The sequence below is a fragment of the Ooceraea biroi genome, chromosome 7, assembly GCF_003672135.1.
Source record: "Ooceraea biroi isolate clonal line C1 chromosome 7, Obir_v5.4, whole genome shotgun sequence".
Lineage (NCBI taxonomy): Eukaryota > Metazoa > Arthropoda > Insecta > Hymenoptera > Formicidae > Ooceraea > Ooceraea biroi.
In genome coordinates, this window is record NC_039512.1 from 5,367,156 (window position 1) to 5,381,607 (window position 14,452).

The 14,452-nt window shown below is 38.5% G+C and overlaps 1 protein-coding gene across 4 annotated transcripts in view; it reads right to left on the reverse strand.

Moving 5' to 3' along the window:
- Nucleotides 1-735: 735 nt before the first annotated feature.
- Nucleotides 736-14,452, reverse strand: part of LOC105282015 (S phase cyclin A-associated protein in the endoplasmic reticulum) — a 38,837-nt gene continuing 25,120 nt past the window's right edge. For all 4 annotated transcript variants that reach the window (XM_026970951.1, XM_026970950.1, XM_011343664.2 and 1 more), the window contains 4 exons: nt 11,614-12,040; nt 9,812-10,003; nt 7,024-7,197; nt 736-6,395 (listed from right to left, as the gene is read on the reverse strand). In XM_026970951.1, the coding sequence (XP_026826752.1) occupies nt 6,321-6,395; nt 7,024-7,197; nt 9,812-10,003; nt 11,614-12,040 (868 nt within the window). In that variant the 3' untranslated portion in view covers nt 736-6,320. The remainder of the gene's footprint in view (nt 6,396-7,023; nt 7,198-9,811; nt 10,004-11,613; nt 12,041-14,452) is intronic.

The following is a 14,452-nucleotide window of genomic DNA, read 5'->3' on the forward strand; positions in this document are numbered from 1 at the left end:
AGAACGCGAGAAACGAGCGGGACGACGTCACACGTGAGCGAGTGCATGCCACATAGAGAAAGAGAGATAGTGAGAGAAAGAGAGAGGGAGAGGGAGAATAGGGTGAAAAGAAGACGAGCGAAAGCGCAGGGAGAGGGTGAGGTTACTCAAACGAGAGGCTGTATTAAGTGCGCCTATAGATTACGGCGCCGGAAAAAGTAGAGGCGCATCGCGCTAAAACGCTTCGGGAAAAAAATTACCCTATGGACCCCATACGTCATCCTCACGGGCTCTTCCATGCGCCCGCGCGCGCTCCAACATGCATATAAGAGTGTCATTTTTGGCCCAACGGGTGCGAGATGCCGTTTTTCACACGGCGGATCTTCGTCGGCGTTTTTCTTTTTTTTAGATGACGAGCATTTCTCTCTTTTCTTCCGATTCTCAATATCCTCTCGATTAACCGCAAAATATCAGAATGTAGATATAAGTTCGCGATTTATATTAGATATTTCAAGTTTTTCAACAAATTCTTGAGATAAATTCTTTTTTAAATTTAACAAAACTTTTAATTATACATTAATAGTTTCCGAAGCAGACGAAAACAAATTTATAATTGCAAGAGAAAATAATGAACATTTAACACGAAGGAAATGATTTTCTAGATTTGTCAATTCTTCACATATAGAAATATTTCGTAAATTTGTTTGCAAATTTTATTATGAGGAGGAGGATTAACAAATTTTAAACAGACACATGTATATCGCAAAGCGTCTTTATTACATAATACGGATGATATATTACATATGTAATATACTATAGCTTATCTTACTTTGCGTGCGCCAAATGTGTACGCATGTTGCGCGACAAAAATTTCAACGCGCATCTCAAATATACATGCATGGCACTTAGCGTGTTCGTAATGGAAATATTGGTGTCGTCTCTTCGCAATAAAATAATCGTATCCTACGTATTATTTCTATGAGCGATTTTGAGTTGATATAAATAAACCTTTCTTTGTAATCGCATGAAAAGGGACTAAGATCAATTTTAGTCAGCATGTAACAATAATCCAATAATAAAATTAATAGCTGTTATTTATTGAATAATCTTCGAATTATTTAAGTGCACGTTCACCAGTTGTTCTTATCAATTTCACACGTAACAGTTATTAAGTTTATTAATACAATAATTGTATCATCATTGTATTTTCTGGACTACTTTTATCTTATGAGTGAACTTGTAAGGAAACTTCACGGAAGTGTTTACCTTCTAATTTGATAAGCTTGAAATATATCTATAGTTGTAAATATATCTCTAGACCAAGCTGGAAGACACGAATTTTCTTAAACGTGCTCATATGCACTTTTAAGAGATGAATGTATCGATTTAACGGATAACTATCCGTATATAATAATCTTATATTCCGAAAGACAGATTTGTCGGAGAAACATTATTGTTGCATATATTTATGTCACATTTATTTATTTATTATAATTTAAATAGACAATTGTTTTTTCGAGATTTATGACGATATGAATGTATCGTGCGCGAGTTTTTCATTGACTGAAGATACTTTATGATTAGCTATTAATAAGTTATATATATTGAATTTTGTTACTCATATGTATGTCTTTATTATGAAGTTTCTTCCTCCTTCATTTAAATGTAATATATGTAAGAAAAACATTCCGGTGGTTATCGTGCGACTATATGTCCTGAATACTGGTCGGACACTTGAGGACATGACATTCCATGTATTATGGAAAGCAATTTTAATCCTACTACGGAACATAACATCTATTCCATCGATAATGGATCGTAACTTCTGTTTAAGTTCTGATCGAAGGATTCGTTTACGAGAACTTCTAAATAGATCTCGACATTTAAGAACATAAATTGAAAATATACATAAACCTCCATAACATAAAAAGGAGAATCATAGCTAATAAATTTTCAAGATTAAAGATTAATCCTTTGATTATGAACAGTTATATAAGGACAGAATAAGAATATCTTCTTCTTTATCTGTTACTACTTCAGATTTCGATAAATTATTATATTTAAAAAGAAAATTTTATATGGTGTGAGGATATGTTAAAAGTTATAACATTTTCAAAAAATTTAAGATTCGTCGAAATTTAAGACGTCATTGTGTGTGTGTAGTACTCTTGTAATTTTTATTGAGAAAATTGTTTTCTACCTTTTATAATTTCGATGATATTTTGGTTTAAATTAAAACATGTTTCAAGCTCATCAAAATCCGACATCTCCGTGAGTTTCCTTGTTAGTTAAATTTATTAACGGACAGAATTGTATAATGTATGTATATGCGAATCCGTATACGCACAGCTACTTTTATGGAACACTATTCTAAAATGATCACGGAGAATGCTGTAATGCACGTGAAGGTTCTCGTGAACGTTGCGAAGAGATACGTATGTAAGTACGGATCGTATTCGAGTTATAACAGAATCCATGTCGCGGAAACATACTCTCATGAGGGAGTGTGCATTTGTCGTAAAAGACGTTTTAAGTCTAATCGCATATGCGCATTTATATAAGCTACCATAGAAAAATACCATTTCTGTCTCTCTCTCTTCCTCTCTTGTCTTGTAAACACGATCTGTGTTCGCATAATCAGCACCCAACGAAAGCGACGTTAATTCTAACTCACTAAGCATTGCGTTTTAATTCAGCTACTAAATCGATATCTGTACGAGATATCGATTTGCGCAAAACTTTGCCGAAGCATCTTACTCGGCAAAAGTTTTGCTGGAAATTAATACAATATTTGTATATTAGTTATGCATATATTACTGTTATTATATATTATTTATAAAGTTGAAATATTTATGATTCTTTCTTTCTCATCCAACTTTATACGTTACTATTAATGTTAAATATTTACTATACATTACATGTATACTTAAAAGAGTATAAAATATAATGCTAGTAAGGCAATATCTTCCATCGAATTTCAGAAAACTACATTTTTTCCACTAAAATTAAACTGACATCTTATTAAAATTGTATTTGATAATAAAAATTACTTTCAGCACATATGTGGGCTAAATAATTTAAGTTTGAATGGACGAAAATTCTCGCAAAATGGCCATTTATGGATATTACAAAAATATACATTTAATATCGGAAATTTGCAACTTGATCAAAAAGATGAAATTTCCATTTGCGAAGAGTTTGATAGAAAATATTGCTAAACCATTACATTTTATAAGATATTCTATACATATTAGATATATCACGTTGACTTTTTCTCAATCACAGATTTTGTTACAAACTTCAATTTTATTGGAATTTTATTCCATAAAGTGAAATTTTTTATATCATATTGAACACTAACTGTACTCTGATCAAAATTTCGTTAAATTTAGACATTGTTTAGTGCTGCATTACCAAATTTTAATTAATTCAGACAAATTTCTTCAGTTTTTTAATTGTGTGTAGCATTTATTTTAGTTGCCCGTATCTGCAATCAAGACAAGTATGCGCGATATCTGGGATATTCACAAGAAGAAGAAAACACAACTGATTATTCGCTGATTTTGATCCACGTAATGATGAATCTGCACGTAATGAATCTATATCATGTGCAAGCGGATGAGTCTACAATTTATATGTCATGAATATGTACAAAGCTTTTTTTATTCAAGATTCATACAGTATGCCACTGAACACTTGAAACTTCAGGCATTATTAACAATTATTGCAAGGCATATTCCATGAAACGCTTTCACACAAATGAAGCTTTCTAGATATAAATTTATTATGTGCAAGCAAAATCGATCAAAATCGATAAACAGCTATGTTTTCCTTTTGCTAGTGAAAATGTGTATGTATGTTATATGCATATTAGACCTAATCACCGAATTCACTCAACAAGAAATAAACTAAAATGTTGCATATAGCGGAATATTCAAAATTAAGTTCAGAGGTTGGATGATTGAATCATCAACAGATCATATCTCATCATTATCTCCGACAGAAATAATTGTATTCAGATCAGTTTCGCGATTTCCGTCGACACCGAAATCGGAATTTGAAGTACATTTGATCATTTCGCTACATCCGCAGTACGTTTAATGTATCTATTTCTTGTCGATTCGGATCGGCGATTGGGCATATTGTATTAGTACTAGTACTTAAATATCAATTGCATTGGCAGGACATTGCACGAATGCATTTGTTGTAGCCACGAAAACTCGTACCTTCCAGGCTGACATAATGACTCGTATATCGCAACGAGCTACGCGATTGCTTGAAATAAATACTGAATTCTGTTACGCTCATTCGAATATATAATATTACTAAAATCATTGCACAAATAGGCCAGCTATACAAGTTTTCTAAATTTAAACTATCACGAGAAACCTGTATAACTTGTAAATTACAAAATTAACTATACGCGCAGTGCGCGTGTATAATGTTCGATTGGCGAACGTATTTTATCCTGGGTACGGTTTACGTGGTTAACATACGCATGTTTTTCTACTACTACTGGGGCCACACCGCGCGATGATCGCTATACGAAAAGGCCCATCTGAAGACACATTTTTGCATGATAAATTGGCACGCGTGAGAACGGACGGTAGTAAAAAATACAGTACGAAACTCACAGTAATGCGTGATTGCAAATACAAGATCTACTAACATTAAAAAGGACTAGATTCACGGATAGTCCGCGCGTTTCTACCGATTATCCTTTGCCATATACATTATCGTGTACGTCCTCATGTTTACGTTTAATTCTTAAGAATTTATTCTTAATTTCTGAAATGCGGTAAAACTCACGCATATGAACGAACAGCTTGCGCTCATCGTTTAACGTACAACGCTAAATTATTACCCAAACTAGATTGAGGCAAAACATTATGAGGTAACTTCCCGCCGGACAGGTACTAGCAAACCTATCAAGGAAATAATTTCTAAGTATAATAAAATAGCCTCGTGCGATTCAGCGTATGCACTGACATTACGAAACAAAGTGTGAGTTCTATCGATTTACCTCGAAGTCGCATTAGCACGATTTTAACTCTGAGAAATCGTAGGAACTTAACAAACAGACATTTCCAACAATGTTTTTTAATAATTCGAGTCCGAAGCTGTTATCCTCTAAGGTACGCAAAACAAATCTCTCGGAATCTCGATTTTCTTATCTGATGTTTTGCAGATCTTTATTTTACGAGACATCATACATTCTGGAGATTTAAACAATCGCGTCCGCGCGTATTCTCATGTTTTTTCATGTTAAATCATTTATTGATTTCTTTGAAGGGAGTATTTCAAACTCTATAATAGTTTTTTAGCCAAAACCAAAAATAATTATGTGATTAGGTTCACAGGAATTACATTTCTACAAAATCTTAGATTTTATTGAATTTTCAGAATACCGAGCTTTTCTCCGACTAATAAGTCTACACTAAAATATTGGAATTGATCGTCGAGATGTTTACTATCGTCATTCGTTCACCGAAGCGACAGATTATTTCGACCATAAAACGCTACTGATGTATACGAATAAATTATTCCACGTCCAACAAAGCAAGGCGCGATTTTACTTGCACGGAGTAATTAACATTCTCTTGCAAATTCGCACACATGAGTTGTAACTTTCTTATTTCCTTTATCTGGATTCGTAAAAACAGGGTTGCGAGGTTTTATTTATTTGATATCACAATAAGCTTTGTCATATCATCTCGAGGAATTCTAAGATTCTACAATACACACAATTTTATAGAAAATTCATTGACACACGTCACATCGAAGGCGAATTAAGTCGAATTGAAACAGTTCGATATTCGTCAAAGAATCTCTAACTAGAAAAATGCAATAATTCTGAGACACCCCGTAGAAGTTGGAGGATATGCGTTGCTGGACTATAAAGCGGAATATCATGCGTGTTCCATCAGTATGTTGTGGCCGTAAATAGGCGACTGAAATGGTTTGGGAAGCACCAGTCTAAATTAACGTACGTACTTTGTTCGCGTTACTTCTGAGTAAATTTAACTCTCTCTCTTTCTTCCTTTTTCTTCGCCAATTAAGCTTTATTCCTGGTTTCGGAGAAACCACGTGCGTACATTTACTTCGAAAAGACCTACTATCATCGAAATCTCTAGCTAACGCAGGACCACGTATATTAAGTGATCACAAATTTCCGATGCGATTTCCTCTGTTTTCGTTTCCTTTCAAGAGTGGCTATCAATTGGAAATAACGATTCATCGATAATTTTCTACTTATGCGCGGACTATGATATCTAATGTGCTCTAAGAAACGGTATTAAACTAATTAAACTTTTAGTGGAACGTACGAAACACGTGGTAAACTAAGCATTCACTTTCAGCAAACGCACCAGAGGATTTAGCTTACCCTCGTCTGAATTTCTGTACTGCTCCAGCAACTGCAAAGATCGCAAATCGCAAATGTATGCATTAAATATTATCTGTAAAGTACATTGAGGAACAAAAGTATACATGTGAAAAAAAGAATATGAAATAAGATAAATAAAAAAATCAATTAATTCATGAATTGTATTCAAATATGATACAGTCAATAAAAAAGATAGTGTACTCATTAAATATAGAAAATGTGAGTGTCCGAAAATTTGTACTAATGTGTGATATGAATAAAAGATCAATTGGTCGTGTACTAGAACCAACCATTATCACGTTAAAGTTATGAATAATATAAAGTATATTTAAATTGACATGTATTAACGCATTAAATGCCGCAATGATCATCGGTAACCAAAGTTATGATACTCTCATTTACGTATAAAATACAATCAAATGTATTTAGAGTGCTGAATTGCTGATACTATCAATGAAAAATCGATTAAACAATGTATTTGCCAAAACTTCAATTTTTATTAGTGTATATATATTTACTATAGATAATACGTAATTTTTAATAAAATCTTTATAAAATTCGCCAAAATCTACACATTCAGCGTGCTAATTTCGCATAGTGAATATTAACAATCAAGTTCACGATAGAATGAATTACGTTTAGAATTATTATCCACTTACCTCATACGACATTTCGCAAGACAGTATCGCCATTGCCTCGGAATTATGGTGTGTTGCGGCCAAGAGTGCTGGTAACGTGTATGGAATTAATCTGGGATCACCATAGAACGGGAACGGTAGAGTACACAGTTGCTGAAGAACGCTCGGGCCCGCACCGGCCGATTGAAGAACCAACTGCAACAGATTTTCCCCAGATAAACAATTATTATTTTCCAAAAGAAGAACAATGAATGATTTATTTTACAATTCACTGCTCGGAACATGATCCTCTAAACACTGAGATTTCCTTCGGAAATCGCCGTATTTGTAATTCCAGAACAACACAGAAATCGTTCTTTATGTTTAATGAGTTCTTTTCGCCGACAAGGTGCAGGTCGACGTACCGGACGAAGATGTCTAATTACAAATTACCCGCATAGTGTCTCCGATCGAAACTTCCCGAAACTTGCAATGCATAGTGACGAGGATATCTGATTAAGACGACCGAGTAATTTTCTTTAAAGCACGTGGGAAACCTAGTCGACTCAGGTGTCACGGAAGCGAGAGGGTTCTTAACACAAGAAGACGTCACCGGACGTCTGCGTTCGCGACAAGTGCCTCCGTGAACAGGATGTTGTATCGTCGTGCACCTGCAGAGGACTTCTTGCAGGAAATGCCCACATTGCGCATCCTCGGCACCACGCAGCCCGTATTGCGCTCATCAAACGTATCGGTTTATTCGTTGTGGTTGCCGGATACAACGCAGAAACATAATTCATAATAGTGAGTATTTTACAGAAAGCACGCACGAGTTCTCTTTATTATACAAGAATTTTATCGCAAAGATTGTGTCATGAAGACGAATCTCATCAATCCATTCGGAAGATTGATTTGAGTTATGACTGAAACAACATTCTTGTACAATCCCAAATTTTTGGAAAAAGTGAGTAATCAGCAGAATCAGCAAAATGACTGATTAAGAACAAATTAAAGAAACGTCGAGATTGATCATTAAATTTAATTTTACATCATAGAATCTGCTCTACCTATTCTGATCTCTGGATGCTACAGCATGTAAACATCTATCAACACTATTTGATGTCACTATTCGATGAGCAAGTAATTTTCTCGATAATAGCAAATTGGCAAAAATGAGTATGACACGATTAACGACGCGTAACGCGGTACGCGCGCGATTTCAAAGGGTTAGTTAATGGTCCGACCGCGAGTTTAAAATAAATAAGAAAGAAGGGTAAAACACACCAACCACGGCGCCACCGCAAAAAATCCATTTCTCGAATTTCGGTTACGACCATCGACAAAAAATGGGGATGGACGTGTTTATGATCGCGAACAGAGAAGGTGAAACGTCGCGCCAAGCACGATAATCCTTGGCTGCTGCCGCTGCCGCAGATGCTCGTAGAAGCTTAAAAGCGTTTCGTTTCTTCTTTTCCGTCTCTCTCTCTCTCCCTCGTTCATCCTCTCTCTTTCCCTTCTCGCGGAAGACGATTTTCCTGAGGCAGCTACTCTCGGAGGGTCGGCTCGCTCTTGAGAGCGGCACCCTAAAAAAGCGTTGAAAGATGAATGCGCGACATCGGCGGTGCACTCAGCGTTACATCCTGATTCACGCGTTCGCGGGATCGACGCGGATGCAAAACCGGCCTTAGTGCGTGCGGAGGCATCGAGCTACTGCACTCTCATCAATTTCGCGAGGTGCAGTCTTAAATTTAAAAAAAGTAAATCATTTGCCATCGAAACGTCTCACGCAAACCCTCTCGAAAAATACTTGCAAGTTTTTATTTATTGAGTACTGTAATTAATGCTCATATTTAATAATACTCCAAAAAAGTAATATCTCGGTATTGAGCTAATACGAAATATTAGATATTATATATCAGATGAATATCCAATATTATAAAATATTGAATGGCCATATTGTGAATATAATTATACATTATGAATATCCAATATGGATATTCATAATGTATAATTAGATATCTATATCGAACATATTATCTATTTTAAGACTTCCATAAAACCGCATGATCGTTTTATTTGAGAAAAGTATTTGCAAATTGAAACTGAAACGTGTTATTTAAATTTAAATAATTATCTTGCAAGTTGCAAGAATTTGATGGAAAAATGAATTTGAATTATCCATATTACATATTCCTCAATTTTCCATTTACAATATTCTCAAATATTTTTCTATGTTTCGATCAGGTTGTATCTTACTTCTATCCTTTTCCGATATACTTGATTTTATCGTGTATGCGATTCATTATGATTTTTCACACGGCTTACGAGCTGATGAAACGACACTGCACGCCAGAGAGGCACGTGTGTATGCACGTGTGTGAGACGTACGGGACGAATCGCCGTAAATATATCTTAACGGTGTTCGGCCGTATATTGATGGGAGGTCCGCTGAGTGTGTTGTGTCTAACAGCTTCTTCCTTCTTCTCGTCGTACGGTAACGCGTCGTACGGCATCCAACGCATTCGTTTCACGCAAACCTACCGGGTGACTCGACGTGTTACGGTCAAGGGAAATCACTAATTTATAAAATTTAAGACGCAATGCACTGGTAAACTATTTCTAAGATTGAAACGATGTTTTCGCCATTTGCAGGTAATAAATAGCTCTTTAACTAAGAAATGTGACATTAAATCTGAATTCTGAATATTAAATTAAGTATGTTTAATTGCTGTCATCTCATTTCGCTCGCAAAATGAGCAAAGAGTCCCTTCGAAGCATTGTATTGAATAGTTTCATTAAACACATTCATGTAAGTAGAAACAGTACGTACCTGATTATCTGGATTGTTAAGAGCGAAGTAGCCGAGTACCACGAACAGCTCGGAGAGTATGTGAATACCGCTTGTATTTGGCATAGATTCTACTTCCGTTTTATCCGACAAAGAATCGCGAGACAGTCGAGTTATCAGATGGCTCGCTATCAACCGCCACTGCAAGCTTGTACCCTCGGAGCCTAAGAAGTTCTGCAACAAAATATCGAGCAAAAAGAAACGAAGATTAATACTGAAGAGAATCTCTGTAATATCATAGTTTTATTTGTACGCGTATGTGATCCGAGAGTTGCTTAATAGCGCTTAATGGTATCGATATAATTCTGCTCTTTTTCTCGATCCGACATTAGCCCCCTTCGAGTCCCTTTCAAGCCCTTTCAAGACGAGCCGTTAAGCCTGTTGAAATCTAAGACGGGCTTTATCGGCGGCAAACGTTATCCGAATACTGGCTTTGTCACAGAGTGACCGCATCGCAAAGAGGCCAAAGGGAATGGATAATAACCGTCGGTTTTTCGGCAAATGCAGGGCACGCTGTGGGGCTCATCTGCGGGGCTGCGCGGGATAATCGACGGGCGCTCCCGCGGGATGGGGCACGCTCTCCCGCGGGGCACAGGATAGCCCTTATGGTTTTTGCGGGGCGTAGGGGCGCGAGAGACGACGCCCGGTTCGATTCAATTCGTGGTCGACACGCTGCGAGAGAACTTCACGGGAGGCATCTTGACAGGCGAACCCCCGCGATACATGATATCTCCATCATGCTTGGCGCCCTCCAACGATAAGCTGCATTGTTGGCGGCAACAAGCGGCATCGTTGTCATTTGGAGAGGTGACGGCGGGGGGGATATTTCCAGTGGTCCCAAACTGAAGAACCGTCGCGAATTAAAGAGTAATGGAGCTTATGGCGATTTAATGGACGTGCGTTGTGGTTGCCGCGAGTATTGAATTGTATGAGAACGGACGCATCAACGCGCGAGATTATGTTCGCTCGAGGGATGTCTTAGGGCCGATTGTTCTAACCTTTTGATAAGTTAATTAACGATTAAAATATGTGTTTGTCTTTCTTTTGAAGAGAAAACAGACAGATATATAATTTAACTGTTAGTCAGCTTATACAGGAAATTGGAACAACTGGCTTTTAGAGTAAAGCAAAATCGCGAAGCACCATATATGTTATCGAATTATGCGTCAAGATACGAGTTAACAGTTCTATTTCCGTCATGTAATTCAATGCTAAAATAGAACTGTCTGGCATCGATTCCACGTTTACTCTGATTGACTTCAAATTAGGAGAGGAAATCACAAAATTAAATGGTCGCTTTAGCACGTGATATCTAGCTTGTACCGAAATTAGAGCGGAAGAATACTACATTGGAGCAATGCGTTCGATGAAGACGAAAATCAGATAAATAATAGTTCTGGATAATTGAGTGTAAAATAATGCAAAATAAGCGTGAAGAATTCAAACCTGTAATCTCTTTATTCGACATGATGACAAATAAATATATCACGTTCTGTTCAGATTTAAATTGTCTTGCCAGTTCACGTTAAAATAGTTTATATTTAAGCTCGTTTTTCCGAGACAATATTCCTTAACTATTGTTATCATTGCTCAATTCATCAACTATTTCTTTCATTAGATAGCGCATTCACGTAGTATATCGCAAAATAATCTATATCTAGAAATAAATGTTGATAAACAATCATATACTACTTAAATGCATTTAAGTTTGTTTTGTGATATTGCGAGCTTTATTATTTTATGATTAGAAAAACGATGAGAGAAACCATGAGAAAAACGCATACCTGTAGTGTCCGAAGATCGAGCTCCGCGATCGACTTGAGGAGTTTGAGACCGCGACTGGCCAGGGTCCGCACGGGGGTTGTAAACGTGTGATTCGGCGTCGGCGAGGTACCTTTCTGATTCTGCGGCGTTAACGCGACTGCCGCGTAAAGAGCGCCGATCGCACCCGACGCCTCCGTCGCCGACAAAGTCGACAACAAATGTGACTCGTTGCTTGTTTGCTCCACGTTGTTACTGCCGCCCTCGCCGTGCACGCTGACGTTATCTTGATCGGCGGACCTCTTCAAATGGCCGCAGATACGCGCGAGAAGATCGAAGGACGACACCAGCAACGGCGACTCGTGCTCCTGATCCAGAAAAAAATCCGTCTCGATCAAAGCCCGACTGTGGCGTGACACGCGATCCACTAAGCCGCCGGCTACCAGATATCTGAAGCACAAAAGGAAGATCGACACGCATTACTCTTGTGATTCCGAGAAAATGCATTTTTTCAGTTTTTTTTATAACCATACTGACATGTATATTCGAGATAAATGCGAGAAATAGAATAAAGATTTTTGTGTTTTATTTCTGCATCTTCTTCTTGCTTATATATAATTTCTGGACGATACTGAAAAAGTTAGAACTCAAAAAGAGCTATTTTTTGTTCCACTTCTTAAATGATTAAGGAAGCTCAAGTTTCGCCAAAATTCGCGCTGACTTTTCATGAAATATATTCAGTTTGGAATTTCTAACACGTAAAGGTTTGCCTGGCTGCCTTTTATGGCCAGCAATAACGGACGTAGAATGGAAATCGATGGATTAAACAGGATTACCACAAAACAATAAAGCAGCATGTGAGTATCCCTATATATCTCCATGTATCTCTGCGATATTTGGAAACGCGAGGATATCTATTCTGAACGTAGAAACGAACGATATTCAAACGCGGCATGGACGGGCCGTCGACCCCTGGACCTCGACGAAGGATCTCTTGCTTCGACACGACGGCGCTCTCGACAATCGGCGCTCGTCGATCACCGGGCGATCATACGGCAGCGAAATGTGCATATGGGTGCCGTAGGGAGATGAAACCGGATAAAAAAAAACAATGTATTGCTTACAGGGCAGCATGTGCGACGGCGTAACACGAGAGGATTATAACATCAATGCGTAATTCCAAGCGCGACGAGAGAGAAAAAGACAGAAACAGAAAAACAGAAAGAGAGAGTGAACAGAGAAAAGGGAGGAACGACTGGAAGAGCGAAAAGAGCGCAAAGGACAGAGAAAGGGTCCGGCGGGGGGCTCGCAGCACAGGGCGCACACGTTGCTCATTCTATCGGGTTGTTGTATGTATGTATATGTTTTCCTTTCTCGTAGGCAGCGCAGCATCCCCTTTCGCGACCGCGCAAACCCGAGGGGGTGCGTGCCTGTCAGCGCGTATTATCGCCGCCCCCCTACAACCCTCCTCGACAGGAACGCGCGCACAAACGCACCCTGACGGGGCTCCGCGCGCGCGTCAACGAGTATTGGAATATACAATACGCGCGGCAAGTGCGCCGCCGCCCTTCGGTGCCGTGTCCGTGGAGGACCAACTGTCGCGTCTAATCATAACTAGCTGCGAGCTAATCCCGTTCCTGGCTAGTTAGCCAGTTGGCTTCATGCGCGTTCGGACGCGAACGACTCCCCAATTTCGCGATTAGAAACGCTTTTCCTCCGCGCGGAAAAACGGCGATATCCTCGATGTATCCCTGAAAAATGGGAATCGTTACCTGATTATATCTTCAAGAAGTTATTTTCGGAGAATCACGTGACATTTCTGTTAAGAATAAAGATGCATACAAGCAAGTACAAGCGAATAAAATTGCAGGAAATTTAGAAGATTGAATTTTGATGATTTTTACGTAGAATAAGATATGAAATTCTATTCGTTTGCTCATTATCCGGGCGGAGGCTTTGCGTTCTACTTCCGCGCGCGCGAGCCCTTGATAAACGCGAATAGCGACGTAAGACCTCTAAGCCCGCGCGCCTGTTGAAGCGAGTAATACAATGGGCGAACACGAACCATCGATAATGCCGAGCACGCGCGATCATACAAATTCGCTAATAAAATGCGGCGAAATGATCGCGCGGCGCGGATTAGATCACTCAACGTGTATAGCTGTATGTACTCGTGCTGGACCACTGCGTGAGATTACACGACGGTGCCCCTCTCCCGTCCCATCCGTTAAACTACAACAACACGGGCGACAGTTGGGACGAGGGGGACCGCGTCTTCGAACGCAATAATTTTGGATGGGCGAATAGCCAACCCTGCCTCTCGTCTGACTATCCTTTTCCCTTCTTTGCAATCCAGCTTCCGTTTCGCAGGATTACGCTCGTGAAAGTCACCGCGTGCCAGATCGTTTAATCCTTTAACCCGGCGACACTGAAGTAAGAATAAGTCCTTCTGATCCGAGTGATTCCTTTCACCGCGGCCCGAAACATTGAATCATACTTTCATAATCGTGTAATTGAGGCGGCACGTCAATCGATTCGACCGATGGTGCGTTTCGGAATCGGTCCTGCGACCGCAAACCAATTTGCTGATGGTTTTCCGCAGTGAAAGTATCCAGAGGATCATCACTCGTCATCGTTTTCTAGATTAAATAATTCTTGTAATAATAATCAAATTTCAAGTTGAAACTGATAAAAATATGATTCACCCGAAATTAACTGAAAAATACAATCTTAGTTATTAATTCGAAGCTATACGTGGTTTCATCATAGCTTTCAATTGAAACAAACGCTGGAACCGGAGAAATAGACCTTCGACACGCACAGAAAAATAAATTCACACACGAATAATTAACTGAATAATTA